The sequence below is a fragment of the Alosa alosa genome, chromosome 3, assembly GCF_017589495.1.
Source record: "Alosa alosa isolate M-15738 ecotype Scorff River chromosome 3, AALO_Geno_1.1, whole genome shotgun sequence".
Lineage (NCBI taxonomy): Eukaryota > Metazoa > Chordata > Actinopteri > Clupeiformes > Clupeidae > Alosa > Alosa alosa.
The window spans coordinates 19,461,459-19,477,705 of NC_063191.1; the positions used below are offsets into that span (position 1 = coordinate 19,461,459).

General features: G+C 45.7%; 1 protein-coding gene across 4 annotated transcripts in view; it reads left to right on the top strand.

Moving 5' to 3' along the window:
• Positions 1–16,247, top strand: part of LOC125292328 (ephrin type-A receptor 6-like) — a 110,460-nt gene that overhangs the window by 91,409 nt on the left and 2,804 nt on the right. For 2 of the 4 annotated variants that reach the window (XM_048239547.1, XM_048239550.1), the window contains exons 9-15: positions 4,662–4,732; positions 7,073–7,201; positions 7,697–7,882; positions 12,783–12,844; positions 13,680–13,889; positions 14,775–14,924; positions 15,907–16,100. In XM_048239547.1, coding sequence (XP_048095504.1) covers positions 4,662–4,732; positions 7,073–7,201; positions 7,697–7,882; positions 12,783–12,844; positions 13,680–13,889; positions 14,775–14,924; positions 15,907–16,100 — 1,002 coding nt within the window. The remainder of the gene's footprint in view (positions 1–4,661; positions 4,733–7,072; positions 7,202–7,696; positions 7,883–12,782; positions 12,845–13,679; positions 13,890–14,774; positions 14,925–15,906; positions 16,101–16,247) is intronic. The other 2 variants (XM_048239549.1, XM_048239551.1) reach the window with 1 other exon arrangement.

The following is a 16,247-nucleotide window of genomic DNA, read 5'->3' on the forward strand; positions in this document are numbered from 1 at the left end:
AGTTTTGCGTGAGTGATGTTGGGCTGGAGGGAGACGGGGATCTGGGGGTCCACAGATGCCCACGGGCCGACCGCTCCCTCCCACAGCCAGCCCCACCGCCTGGGTCACACCCCACACCAGGGTGCCTGCTCCACTGCCACACTCTGATATTTACACCATACTTGATTTAGGCAGGGATGCTGACTGGGTGCAAATTATTGGTGGCATTTTCAGGGCTTATCTTTGTGATGAAGTGGCTTTTGGTATTGGGCCTTATTTCCTGGCACTGGCCTTGGCTAAAGACCATGCATGAGTAAGTGTTGCATGCACTGGATGGGAGTGATGTGTCATGCACGACAGATTCAGATACGGTATGTTCTTGCATAAGGCCTCCAAAAATATGTACACGCTCCGATGTATGCTTCAGTTCACCTAACCCAGTTATGCTGACTGCTCATATCTGTGTTTTGTGCTGCGTGAACAAAAGCAGCAAACACCCTCCTCCCCAACACAGTGGAAAGACATGGCCAATTTATTTACAACTTGGCCCTCTATTAAAGAGCAGGAGCAGCTTTGAAATTGTTTTAACTTTGAGGTGAAGAAGAAAGCCCGAAATATTGAAGCTAGTTAACTGGGAACAGTTCCAACATGATTGGCTACTCACTGAGTGATTTTGTGTGGTCCTCTTAAAATTCAAATGGCTGCACATGAAGGAAATCTTTACTGGTCCTCATGGTAGGCAATCTGTGAAAGGTTAAAAGTTATAATTGTAGACCGGTAAGTGTGTTTTTAGAATCCTACTGTACTTCACCACTGAAGTCTGCTCTCATGCATATATTTTACCGACTGCGTTGGTGTGGTAGTCTTCTCTTCCATAAAAGCCCCATAACAGAGAAACTAGAGGTCATCTCATATTTATTTGCCCCGAGTTTCACTTTGCATTGAGTGGGTGTGGAGCTTTATAATGTCACTGGGAAATAGCTGAAGCAGGCAGTTTAGAGCGTGGAACAGTAGTGGCTAATGGGAGAACATCACTCAACCTCTCAAAGCATTGAGTTCACATGCACAGAAAGAAAATCCATCCCATCCCTTTTTTTAGGTCCCAAAACACACACACACACACATGCGGCACACACACACACACACACACACACACACACACACACAACCCCCCACACACACACGCACCATCTACAGTTTCTACAAAGCCAAGTACAACAAAGATGTCTGCAGCAGCTGTAGTCAGCAACTCCACCTGCTGGGGTGTGACAAACCCTAACAAACATGGCCGTCTGTGGGGTAAACAACACTTTAGTGAGAGGGAATCATGTTTTGAGTGCTTTGTAATCTTTAGAACTAAGAATATGTAAAAAGCAATGATTTTGTACCTCGTTTAATATTACTTTCTTATTATGTCTCACAGTTTAATACTCTGTTATACTAAATAGCCCATTTGACGTGATTACAGAAGCCCATTTCATTTTGGTCACGTCCATGCTCACTGCTCAGTGGTGTCCAAAATGTTCTGGAGAAGAGAGGCCATCTGACACAGCTTGAGAAAAATTAATCAATGGCCCAATAAGCAACCAGCTCTGGCCGTATTGACTCCGACCTCATTCCTTTTCTTAGTTTCGCAGAGTAAATATACCAGCACAGTGTAAGCCTCTCGTCCGGCGGACAACACCAGAGGCTGGGGGGGCTGTAGCCGGGCCTGGCCGCCAGAGCCACATGTCACTGGTGTTTTAATGAATTGAGTGACCCCATCAGCGGAGGTCGATAGTGCCACTTCTTATTCCTCCACTCCTCCTTCAGCAGATGAGAGCTAGCTATCTGCTCTGTCCATCAGCGAGCTTTCCTCCACCCGTGTGACATGCTGCTCTAATCTGACAGCACACATCATGTTGACCCCCCACACACACACACACACACAAACACACACACACACACACACACCACCCGCTGTCAACTGGCCTGATGTGGAGCCCCGCTCTCTCCATGTTCTTAATGGTCAATTACAATCAAGGATGACACTTGTGGGTCTTCCTCTCCAACATCTTACCAGCCCATCAGGCCAAATCTCACCTCAGGTGATTAAAAATGCCCTTTGAGGTTTTATTATACTAAGGATTGCTATATTATAATGCTATTTTTCACTGTAACAATTTCTAACCCCCTTACAGTCTGGCCAGTACACAAAGCACATTTGACAACTGAATGCATTGTTCAGATGGAGTGTGAAGCGCTCTAAAGAAACCCTCGTGGTGGCAAATCCAGGCTAAAGATCACTAGTCTAATCAGCAGCCATGGCCTTTAAAGTTGAAATTTCTGTTGATGTATGAAGAAGCTGGTGGTCTCTGTCTCGTTCCTTTTCTGTCACAAGGCTTGGTGAGAAACTGTCTGCTTTTACATAGCTCCAGACAACAGGACAGCAGCTGTCTGCCACCATGCCAGCAGTGGAGGAAATGCTGTCAGTCAGACAGCAGAGATAGAGAGTGCCGACACACACACACGCACACACACACACACACATATGCACATACACACACACACACCCACACACACACACACACACACACACACACACACACACACACACACACACACACACACACACACACACACACACACACACACACACACACACACACACACACACATACACACACAGTCTGGTGACAGCTACAATAATCATCAAACTAATACCAAGACTGTGACAGGTCCAATTCCTTGTGTCTGTGTATGGTGCACCTTCCTCAAGTGTCCAACACTGATGTGGAGCTTCACCTCATCAGGAGGCTTTAGTGTCATCACAGTTCATCTAGTTAAAGACAGTAAAGAGAAAGACATTCTTTTCTGTCACTCTCTGTCCTCAAAACCACCTGTTTTTATTTGGCTCCCAAAGGCAAGATGTCTTTCCACAGAGTTGGAATAAACAGAGTTCTACATATAACACTTTCTACACACACGCACACATACTCACACACACACACACACACACACACACACACACACACACACACACACACCGCTCAAGATGTTTGTTTTGTGTTGCATTTTCACAGGCAGGCAGAGGCACACATGCACACGCACACACACACACACACACACACACACACACACACACACACACACACAAACACACACTATAACTCGGTCACTACGCATACAAGAACAAAACTACTCTCACTGGCACACACACACACACACACACACACACACACTCCTCAGCAGAAAGTTTCAGCTGTCCTGCGACGCCGCCCTCTCTGTTGTCTCCACTCAGCTGCGTGCCATTAGCTGTGAAGGCCTCTCTGGAGCTTTCCCTGCGTGTCCCAGCAGCAGCCTGCCCCCCTCTCCTCTCCACCCAGCCCATGGATGGCTGCCACACCACGCTGCGCCGCGCCGGCCTCCTCCACGCATGCAAGCACTAATGGGCTGTCTAATTGCTTTATCTGGGAGATGGGTACACACCAAGGTGTCTCCAAAGAAAAGCTCCTTATTTCCTGAGGGTCTCCTAGCCAGGCCCGTTACCCATTCTGCAAGGGATAGTGTACGAAAAATCTTAATTGCATCCAAGAGCATGTGATAAAATTAATTAAAGTTAGTCCTAGCTGGAGTGTGTACTGGAGGGCTGTGAGAGAGATCCACTCAGAAATATGATGAGATTTCATGCCAAGCGAACCTTTTTTTAAGTGTGTGAAGAGCGCTATGAATAGGCAGGCCCCATCTGCTGAAATGTAAATGTGCAAGGTGCTGTAATGAGGAAAATGACTCTCGATGAAATCCAAAGTGCGCGACGCGCACTGCTAATCTTACTTCCTCCAAGTGCTTGTACGAGGAAGCTGAAGAAATCAAGAGAAGTGTTGGCAGAGCTCAGTCCTCCACTTACAAGTGTGTGTGTGTGTGTGTGTGCATGTCAGCGTGTCTCTTAGCCTCAGTTAGGTGTTCAGAAAGCAATCAGCACACAAGTCACAGAATCTTTCGTATATTTCCTTTTTACTTTTTTTCTATACTTTCGACTAAATTCTGATCATTTTGGCATCTACTTTAGTCATGGTTGCTATGACTAATACCTTTATGGCAATAAGGCAGTCTAGTCCAGTAATATGTTTGCTGACAAGGTGAGCAGAGGGCATATGTCCACATATGGTAATCTCTCCAGGAAAGCTCTTGGGTCCTCTGGGGAGTCCGAGAAGCAGGAAACCCCAAGGTAGACTTTTTTTCCTCATGGTAGTGAGATGATCCCATATGTCAGAGGGAAAGACCCAGAGAAGAGCCGGAGAGCAGAACAGGCGAGTGACCCAGAGCCGCACGAGCTGCATTAAACACTGAGAGCTTTCTCACAGCACTGCACCAAGGACACAGACATGGTGCTCAGCCTGAGAGGCCTGTCTTCAGTGTGTCTCGACCATTCAATGACAGCTCTCCACCACAGTACAAACAGCACCCATTCACACAAGTTTGCTTGAATCTGTTGCTACAGGTTCCATATAGTCAGTCCACCCACTGATTAAATCTGTTGCAAAAGATTATGGAGGAGAGCAGTGACATTCTGCAATCTTCCATCTGAAAAGAACCAGGATGTGTTTCCAGATGCTGGATCATTATCAGTGGCTGTGTAGTGTCCATGTGTGTGTGTGATGGAGCGTCCTGCTGATCTTCTGCTGTGTCTGTTTCTATGACAGGTGTCAGTGGTACATAAAAGCCAAGATGAAGTCGGATGACAAGCGGAGGGCTCAGTATCAGAATGGTCATGGTGAGTGTTCTTCTACCCAAATAGACACGTTTCTCACACAGGCGACCATTACTTCCAGTAGAACAACTCATTTTGAATCACAAAAATAAAGCAGTGTAAAATGTGAAATATTCTATGTCACTTAATATTTCTTAATGACTCAGATACAGATTAAGATAGAACTGTTTGGGTTCTACAGAGTTATGTTCAGGGATAAATGGCAAACAACACTTCCAAAGGAAAGCCAAACTAGCAATTCCAATCACGCATTCCTCTCAAACACTGGAAATGAAGTACTCAGGATGCCAGCCCCTTGGTGAATGGCAACCATTCCGCTGAGGCATTGCTGGTATTTGCATGCCATTCATTCCAATCTAAAGCTGCCAGTTCAAAGGAGCTCCATTTGCTGTGTTGTGTTGTTTTGTTGTATTCCTCATTGGTGCCTTATATTTCTCTGTTTGGGAGCAGTGTTGATACCATGTGCTTCACTAAAGGCTGTAAACAAATCAGCTGAATGGTAGAGCAGTCACCTCCAGTCCTCAGTCTTCCCTCCCCAGGCTTTCAGCTGAAGTTTTCCCTTAACATTTCATCTGCACAAAAAACATGTTTCATTTTTGGAGCCTTCTGAGCCATAGCTCCTCTCATTTATTTTTCTTACATGAGCGCTTAACCTGATTTTATCACCACAACGAAGGCAACAGACTAACAGACTCTTTGAACACTTTTAAAACAGGGTCTTAGAACATTTGGCTACTGGTATTTGGCTTTTTTATCCCATGGGCGTATCAGAGGATGACTGATGTACTAAATGAGACAAGGTGCCCAAGCTACAGAGATTAATAAGTGCCTACGCCAACACACTTGGACAGACACATAGGGCCCTCTTATGAGACTGGCTGTGACTAGAGGAATGGCAAGCACCATCAGCAGATTTGCAAATTTGACACACCACAGCAGATTTGACGAGGGTTGCACTTCAGATTCTGGACTAAACAAAAGCTTTGGTTGTGGTGTCAGACTCCATTACTATACTCCATGTGGACTTATTTGATATTCATATTATGTACATTTACATTGATTTATTTAGCAGACATTCTGATTCAAAGTGACTTAGTGCACAGTGAAGGTGAGCATTTGATGGGTATGTGTAAGCTCATTGGGAATCCAACCCAAGACCCATACAGGTTCTATCTGGGTACATTGTCTTTGTCCATCTGTCTGGAACATACTGATCACAGAAATTCACTATTACTGTAGTTTGTGAAGATCAAGGGAGGGTGATTCTCTTTAAATATGTCTAAACTGGTTTAACTTAATTTGGACTGGCTTACTTATGCCGAAATCAGTTTTTCTGCATTTCAAAGTAGGATCATGTTTACTGTGTCTCCTTATGTTTCCTGATGCAAAACTAATTTCTAGATTGTATTTCCCCCCCTTATTGTTACAGTGATAACAACATAACATATTATAATAACAAATCTTGGAAGCATTTATAGCATTTTATTTGACTAATGTTATATTTATGCATGTGTGGCTCTCCACTTGAAAGATGAGCATTATAATGTGTATTATTATGAAATATTCATTGCCTTATTCGACATGGCTGCTATGGGTGCTAATGCTTGGCAATTAATTTTATTCAGTCTTGGTCATCATAGGCAGAAAACAACTGGCATGCCCACATCAGGAATTCAAGTCAAAGTAGCACCTCTGATCATTATCAGTACAGTATCAGTGATAGTAAACTGCAGAATGTGATCCATAGGGCATCTTTCCATCTGGAACAGCTAGATTACTTCCACCAAAATAGAGTAGAGAAGTCTTACAGCCATTCTGTATTAACTAACACAGGAACAAATTACTCTTTTGAGCTGTGCTGTCTGTTGCCCAGATAGGACGCAAAAGTCAGCCGGCAGCTGGCAGGTGGCAGTTCACTGGGGGCAAAATTGGAGTCTTTTGCTGGCTTCTTCATTGTTGTCCAGGCCATTCACTGTACTGGCACCTCACAGAGAGAGAGAGAGAGAGATGGGGGGAGAAAGAGAGAGAGGGAGAAACATGGCAAGAGAAAGAACATAAAACTGAAATGTCCCTTGAATCCCCAAGTGTAAAAGTGAATAGCTTCACATTTTTGTGGAGTCAAAACAAAATATGAAATATGTAACCAATATTTAATTGTATAGCAATTGTGTTTGTGTGTTAATATTTTGTTGTATGGTGTTTATGTTATGCATTTAAATGAAAAAATATTGTGTTCATATCTTCATATATTCATTCTTATGTGGTACTGCATGCCTTTGGTAATAGCACAAGCATCTTCTGTATGTGCTGTCTGACACATGAAAACTCTGTGTGATTCCTCAGTAGTGCCTTTCCCTGGTATAAAGACATACATCGATCCCGACACCTATGAGGATCCCACCCAGGCTGTGCATGAATTTGCCAAAGAGATTGACACGTCACGCATTCGCATTGAGCGAGTGATTGGTGCAGGTGGGTTTTTGAGCCCCTAGGCCATAACATAAATATGACAAAACCTCTTTGATTAAGGTACTGTACGCTTTCCACTATGAAGGGCAGGCTGAACAGCATTTCATTCTCATATCAAGAGAATAAAAGCAGAATCAGATGTGTTTTTTTCTGCGGCTTGTTTAACAGATATTTCCTATTTCACAAAACTAAATTTACTTGAATTAAACAGTGATGGAACTCTGACAATTTTCACAAAATGGGTACACTATGGGTCATACCACTACAAACATTGCATCTAGATTACATTTGAATTCCAGTCTACGCCATCACACACTATAGCCTTATCAAGTTCCATGATTGCCATCTAGTGGACTGTCCGTGTTAAGGCAATTCACTCTTTTATAGTCCCTGAATGACCCAGAACAGTCCGGTGCCATTCCAGTGCATGTGAAGTGTGCCTTTGGCAGCCCTGTGTGGGGGGACAGTGATTGACGGATGCTGATGTGTGTGTGACAGGTGAATTCGGGGAGGTGTGCAGCGGGCGCCTGCGCACCCCGGGGAAGAAGGAGATCCCTGTGGCCATCAAGACGCTGAAGGGGGGCTACGTGGAGCGCCAGAGAAAGGACTTCCTCCGGGAGGCCAGCATCATGGGACAGTTTGACCACCCCAACATCATCAGGCTGGAGGGCGTGGTGACAAAAAGTAAGGGGCTGCTGCTGGAACCACCTGCCTAACAACCACCACCCTCCTGTGAGGTAGGAGAGAGCCCCTGTAGAAGAGAGAGCCCCTGTTTGAAGGCAGCAGTGTCTCAGTGCAGACTCACATTAGCATTCCACAGGGGCACCAGCTCCCCAGCGCAGGTCTTTGTTATTGGAGGGATTCTTTCCGTCTCCTTCTCCCTATCACTGCAGATGAGGTCCGTCTTAGAATATTAGCCATCCCCACCCCTGCTTTTGCAGCCACCGCTGAAACAGCTTTCAGCACAACAGAGGAGCCGAGGCGAGAGCACAGTGATCAGAACAGCCCCCCTGTCTCTGCATCTCTCCATCCAGCCTGCTGCTATTTCAGCCTCAACTGACACCTGCTGTGAGCTGAGGGAGGGCCAGAGAGATGGGGAGGGAGAGAGAACGGGAGAGAGGGAGAGAGGAGGAGGGGGGGGGGGACGTGGAGTCCCAAGGGGTCTCTCTGGATGTGAAAGCTGGGGGAAGAGCTGTCATATGTCTGTTGGGGTGTCAGAGGGAATTAATAAATAAATAAATCTCCCCCGTTTAGAGCAACAAAGGAGTATTACCGATGCATGAAAAGGCTGCAAAGCCCAGTTGATGAAGACACTGCACTGTTAAAGAGCCACTCTCACTCTGAAACTAAAGCCCTCTTAAGGGTCGTGCCATTCTATCAGTTATTGTGGCGATGGGGTTATTGGCAGCTCGGCAATACTGTTAAGCATGGACAAAAGATAATGACTGCACCTTTCATCATGGTGGGTTTCCTCATGTGTGAACCTGTGTTGTAATATGATTAGTATGAGAAGTGGTTGGGATCAGGTCCTTTCACATTCTCGGCAGGCCCCCCCCCTTCTTGTAAATAAGCACTGGCTCTCTGACGAAGCCATCTGTTTCAATTATTACTGTGTTTGTGTTATCAATCAAGCTGAGAAAGCGCCAGTCACCTGCACAGGGAGCACGGGTCCAGATAATCACACAACGATAAAACAAGGGTGAGGGATTACTCTGATGATAAATAAGTGCTTAGTCAAGCATGAACCACTCCGACTGCACAAGAATGTGATTTTCTTCATTAGAGGACCACCTCTTAATACTGCAAACTCCAAGCTACACCAGGCCCTTTCATGAGATAAATGGACTGATTGTTTTCACCAGAAGGTAATAAATCTTGCTTTTGATGGCACAGGGACAAAAATAATTGATCTCTCCCCTCTGGGTGACAAATAATATTGGTCTTTTCAATCCATTAGCACCTCAGTGCAGCCCTTGGCAAGAGCAGCAGTGGCTGCAGTCATTACAAAGAGGCAGTAATCGCTCTGTTTGCATTTGAGACACTTTCCCATGTCAGTCCAAGTTCAGAAAAATGAGTTGTAAATAGCAGAGGCAAGGGCGGCTGGAAGGAGCGGCGTGACCAACACACATATTGCACACTGCCCTCTCCCCACATACACAGCACACTATCCCATCTCCCCTGTCATCCCCCCAACACACATATTGCACACTGCCCTCTCCCCACATACACAGCACACTATCCCATCTCCCCTGTCATCCCCCCAACACACATATTGCACACTGCCCTCTCCCCACATACACAGCACACTATCCCATCTCCCCTGTCATCCCCCCAACACACATATTGCACACTGCCCTCTCCCCACATACACAGCACACTATCCCATCTCCCCTGTCATCCCCCCAACACACATATTGCACACTGCCCTCTCCCCACATACACAGCACACTATCCCATCTCCCTTGTCATCCCCCCAACACACACACCAAGACCCCTGGCAGTTGGGTTAGCCCCTTGAGCCGTGGATCTGCCCAAGGTTTCTTCCTTGGTAAGGGAGTTTTTCCCCCCCAATCCCAATCCTCCCCCACCTTTCTTATGCAGCCCTTGCCACTTAATCTACTAAACCCCTCTTCTACTGCACTTCCCCCATAAATGCACAAATAGGCTGACACCAGACATAATTTCACTGCATTTCTTACTTCCAGTAACTATATGCATGTGGCAATAAACTTCCTTGTATCCTTGTATCCTTGTGAGTCAGCTGAGGCTCCCAGGACACTGCTTCAGTGTGCAGAGGGCAGGGAGGGAAAGGCAGGTCAGTGATGGAGCTTCAAAACCAGTTTAAGTCTGAAGGCTCTGGCATGGCTCTCCCCCCTCCCTTCATTTTCAAATCGCTCCACAGAGCGCGCGTGGGACTCGGAGACCTGAGATTACATTGGAGATCTGTTTTGTGTGTGCCTACCCTTTCCCATCCATCCTGAAGGACTACTCAGCAAATACAAGGCACCTTTTGGTTTTGACACGTGGAAGTGTGCTTATCAGGGGACAGCTGCATCTGACACACCAAGTGAGTCATCAGAGGCATCCGTCACATCCCTGCATATGCCATCGGCTGGCGAGGTGGCGGCACGGAGGCCTGTCACGCCACAGTGCACCGCAGCCCCCTCACGCACCACCACTGTAGCGTGCAGTCACCAATCTGCTGGGTACTGCTCAGCTCAGCCCCCCTCCCCCCTCTCTCTCTCTCCCTCTCTCTGTGCTTCTCTTTCTCTACTTCCTTCAGCCTCATCTACCTATTTTCTCCTCTCTTTCTTTCTCTATGTTACACTTTCACACTTTCTATCTATTTCTGTCTAATTTCTGAGAAAAGAAAAACTTGCTTTGGAATTTTCCATTCAACTTTCTGAGATAAAACCATCTGGTACCTTCACATACCAATACCTTTCAACCTCTTCAGAGACCAATTAAGAAATGTAGGTACTGAAGTGCAACTCTGTCTCACCTGTGCAGCAAGACAATGTGATGCTTTTTAGATGTGCACCTGTTTGTGTAAGCATACTTTCAGAAGTATGTGAGAAGATTTAAAAAAAAAAAATCCTCTGTAAAAACAAGTAGTCACTGATATTTAGTAGCTGACTGACTACAGATACATTTAGCTCAGCATGACAGGAGCATACTGTTGGGCGGAGCACTCCCTGCTGCTTCCAAATAATGCATGCGGATGAAGAGAATGTTAAATCATTCAACTCGATCCGACTTGAATACAGTGTCTGAACATCCCAAAAGTTACCCAGTTTACCTTGTGTGCTTCTGTACATTGACAGTAATCCCCAGACAGCTAAGGATGAAAGTGCAATGCAGGATGTTTTGTGCCTTTTTAGCCTCATACTGATGCCACTGTAAAAAGACTCTCACTTAAGCTGAAGGGGAATGTATGTGTTTGAGCATATATATCCTCTGTGTGTGTGTGTGTGTGTGTGTGTGTGTGCGCGTGTGCGTGTGTGTTTGTGCATGTGTGTGTGTGTGTGTGTGTGTGTGTGTGTGTGTGTGGTGAGGCCAAGAGATTAGAGAGGTGGTGGGATTCATTCCCAAGCCCAGGGAGATGTCCTGCCAAGAAGCTGATAGAGAAATCCAATCAGGACCTGGGAGCGCTCAGCTTTCCCTCCTCCAGCTGAATGAAGGAATATTAGCAGTTTCAGATGACTGCAGTCCAGCACCCAGCTGCAGCTTTCCAGCTAGCGCTACCTCCCCACCACAACACTCCGCAACACGCCACTGTGTTAAAAGCGCACGCAGTGTCTGTGCTTAATGCACATGATTTAAGATGTGTCCCTCTAAGCAAGCCTAAAAGAATAGTGAAGATAGGCTCTATTTTCCTCTCTTTGTGTCTGTCCCTCCTTCATTTATAATTTGTTATTCATGTGATTAAAGGCCCAGCAGGGGTTTGATTATAGCCAGCCTGTTTTGCCAATTATCTAAATTAGCTGGGTATTTTGAAGTGTAAACACAATGTTGCATTAAACAGCATCGAACATGCAAAGCCAGAATCAATCAGCTCTATTTTATTTGGAGACTGTGGTGTGAAATGCATTTTCAGTCTGAACAGTGGGGCCTCTGACCATGAGTAATCTCATTAATACATATGAAATCATGCCAGACAAGAAGTATCCCATGACCAGGACAAGGAGAGGTGATCTCTAGGCCTTTTTTCTGGAAAAACAAAACATTAATTAGAAGCTAGAAAGATCATGTGACCGATAAGACATTTTCAGTGTCAAAATTTATGAAATATGTATCATTTTCATCCAACATGTCATTCCATATTACTATGCAAAGTAGGACCTAGAAAAGTTATTTCCAATTTCACACCCTGACCATATCTACAAATGTAACGGTTAGGAGGTCCGATTCTAATTTCAAAGCACACCTTGTTTGACCTCTCTCAGCTGGGAGCTCAGCGGTCCTTTGTGGAGAAGTAGCTGATGATCATCAGGGCGCTCGGCCAGCTCCCTCCTGGACTTTTCCCTGGTGTGCTATCTCCCCGCAGTGGCGCCGTCCATACATCACTGCATTGTAATGCATGTAATCCAGTAATGAGAGCAGTCATCCACTGAGACTGTCGGAAGGATTAGCCTGTGACATGACCCCAGGAGATGGACGGCAGGTCCTCCCTCAACCCCGCTCACTTCCAGGCCTGCCCAGGGTGGGGATAAAAGTGCACACTAATTAAAAAAGTGTTTTAATCCAGTGCTGGATTACACTCTCATCAAGCTCATGGCTGCCAAGGAGATGACATGCTAATCGCCTATTAACTTTTATGCGAGGGAGATTGAACCCGTTTTCAACCTTGGCTGGTGAACAAGGATTAAAAAAGGACTCAAGGGGAGGGAGGATACTGTATGAACTTTTCAGGAAGGCAAATAAAAAAAATATGAAGTGCCCCCTGGTCATTTGGAATTGGAGCGAATGAATTTGTCAGAACTTTCTGTCATGTGAGTCATGCTGTGCAGGCAGAGCAGTGAATATGGCGGAGCTGAAGGCCGCTGGAAAGGTGATAGATCCTCTCTGTGCTTTCTTTCTGCAGGTCGGCCCGTGATGATCGTGGTGGAGTACATGGAAAATGGCTCCTTAGATTCTTTCCTGAGAGTGAGTACTTGTCTCACCCAAGCCCCATTAATTTGCTTTAAGTGTTTCACATGCTGTGTTTTAGTTGGCCACAAGAGAGGGATCCTTCACCAAGAGGTCCTCAGCTCCAAATAAAGTTGTCTTTGAGACCCTCAGTAATTTTGCTCATAGATGAGACATACTTTTGTCTAGTGCTTCTGATGAGCCTCAAAGCCAACTGATTTCATAATGTGTGAAGACTTTAACATTCTATGCATAACAATCACATGCCTTTGAAACCTCTCCCTGTGAGTCTGTGCACCAGTGATATAAATAGCCCATTTTCACACACGATAGCGTAGATCTGCCATCTGATTGCCTGCACACCCCCATACCCCTGCAACCATCCCAATCACAGCTTTGTCACATGCAGATGGCTTGAGGAAGTGCCAGGCGCAACATGAAGACAGGCATCTCACATGTTTCCTTCCAGCTTTGATTAAAACAGCAGGGTGCCAAAGCTGTCCACATAAAAAGGGAGAAAGATGCTTTGATTCTTTCAACAAAAACAAATCCTCTTCAATGTGACTGCCTTGAAATACCGTGACTCGTTATGTGTCTTTGAAAAAAAAACTGACCGTTTTTTTTTTTGGGAGAAGTAAAAAGGACATGGGATTGTTCCTAATTTTCTTGTCCTATATAATTGTGCTGATTGCAGGTTTCCAGTTTATAATAGGCTGTTATCTTTGGGCACTTGGTCTAAGCCTGGACCTTTTCCATTTTGCATTTGTTGTTTTTCTCAGTAGTGTTATGTGTTGTTTTCTTGTCCCATTTGTCAGTGATGTGAGAGCACCTCCTCTTTCTGTTTGCCCCTCAGAAGCATGATGGGCACTTCACCGTCATCCAGCTGGTGGGGATGCTGCGTGGCATCGCCTCGGGCATGAAATACCTCTCAGACATGGGCTACGTCCACAGAGATCTGGCCGCCCGCAACATCTTGGTCAACAGCAACCTGGTGTGTAAAGTGTCTGACTTCGGCCTGTCCAGGGTGCTGGAGGACGACCCCGAGGCTGCCTACACAACCACTGTAAGTGTCACGTTCAGAGATGTTCGGTCTCATTATCAGGACGGTCACGGTCGCACCTGATCCACAAATGTAGCCATAAGGATTTCAAGATTTTTTGGGTGGCATGCTGGTGCAGTAGAGCCTTGCTCTTTTATTATTTACTACACATGCAATAAAAGGCAAGTGTAATTCACAGCACAGAATGGTGTCAGCTGTTGTGTTGTGTGACTAACAGCTCTATTCGACTCGTGTGTAAAATGTACTGCGCCCGAGGCGTTTCTCTCCGCGGCAGCTGTCTTACAGTTGACTGTGGAAAGTTAGATTCAGCTTTTTCTCTCCAGCTGACACTTGTGTGACCTCTATTCTTTTGGTCACTGGTGTGGGATATATTGCATTCTGAGGTCCATAAGCCATTTTCTGCATGACAGAAATCTCGGTTTGCAGAGAGAGCTGGCTGTCTTGGTCAGACTGGGAGATAGCCGTGAAGGATTTGTTGAGACTTGTGATTTGACTTTGCCCTCATGTGGAAGAAATGGGGGGACACACCAATTTTAGCTCCTGGTAAACCTTTCAGGGGCTTGAACAGCAAAGGCAATCTTCTTACACACTGCCAGGCTGATCTCAAACAAGAGGAAACAGAGGTTGCATTTGTTGTTTTTGTTATGTATACAGTATTGGACTAGTTCATAATGTCCAAGAAAGATCAGTAAATAATAATGGTTGGTATTATTGAAGCCTTTGACAGGAAAGCCTGAAAGAAAGTTAGCTTCTTAAAGCTGTAGGTTCAATAACTGGCTGTTCACATCACACATTACAGTTTACATCATTCCACAGAGATTACATTATTATTGTACCAATATTATATTGCATGAGATGAATTATTATACTCATTGTGTGCATTTGCAGGGAGGGAAAATCCCCATAAGGTGGACTGCACCAGAAGCCATCGCCTACAGGAAGTTCTCGTCAGCCAGCGATGCTTGGAGCTATGGCATTGTCATGTGGGAGGTGATGTCATATGGAGAACGGCCTTACTGGGAGATGTCCAACCAGGATGTGAGTTCAGGCGGGTTCATTTCACTACAGCTGAAGATCTGGTTTATGCAGTTAATGTCATGCTCTTCCCTTTGAAAATAGAATATTGTACAGGACAAGTTTGGTAAAGTAGGGTTCCAGTTTGAGTGATGTTGAAAGATGTTCGATTTTGACTGACATACATAGTTCAACTTAATCAAAACAAAACTCAATTTAAAGAAAAGTTGGCAACAATGTATTACATAAATCAACATCACTGCCAAATCCAAAAAGCAACATTGCATTTCTGTTGTGCTTGTAGAAACATGGTTATTGGTCTTATTATTTGTCTACAACAAAACTGTACACACCTCACTTTTAAAGATATATAGTTATATATAGAGTTGTCTTCCTGACCCCATGGCCATAGTGCCCAGAGCTGAATGCAGAGCTCTGTCGGCCTCAGAGCCAGCAGCCAAAGCCTGTCCTTGATCCCCCCCAGAGTTTTACCTAGGGGCTGCAGTTTCAAGAGGATTTGAACATGCTGAGGAAATGCTTGGAGGTGCATTCACAGACAAAAGCCCTCCTTCACCCCCAATCCCTCAAATGCTGCCAGCAGTGGCAGGGGACCAGAGGCCTCTCAGGCCAGCAGATCTCGGCCACCTCCCCCTGACACAGACAGCAGCAAAGTCATCTGGGTCCTGCTGATAGGCTGAGTGGGGAGTCCAGCTCCTGACAGGAGACTGGAGGTAATCGCTGTGTCAGGCCATGCCAACTAGGCTTTTTACAGTGGAAGGAAGAAACTGCATAAAGACAAGTACTGCTGCTGAAAACCCCCGAAGGCTTTTATAATTGAGACTGAATTGACAGGACAATGGTGTCATTAGCACAAACTGTAGTACTACAGCTTGGATTACTGCCAAGAGTGATTGCCTTAAACTACCCAGATAACTGCATAGATATCACATTTAGGCATTCTGTCTACAGCATTTTGACGTGAGTGTGCGTGTGCGTGTGGCCGCAGGTGATCCTGTCCATAGAGGAGGGCTACCGGCTGCCCGCCCCCATGGGCTGCCCCGTGGCACTGCACCAGCTCATGTTGCACTGCTGGCAGAAGGAGCGCAACCACCGGCCCAAGTTCACAGACATCGTCAGCTTCCTAGACAAGCTCATCCGCAATCCCAGCAGCCTGCTCACACTGGTGGAGGACATCCAGGGGTACTGTACATACCCACCACCTCGCACTCCCTCTCTCCCTTCCTCTGTCTGTCTGTCTGGTCACCCACCTCCTCTATAGACCCTTTCAACAATAAAAACAAAAACAATGCTTGAACGTTCTATTTGGGCCCCAATCTACTTCCTCTA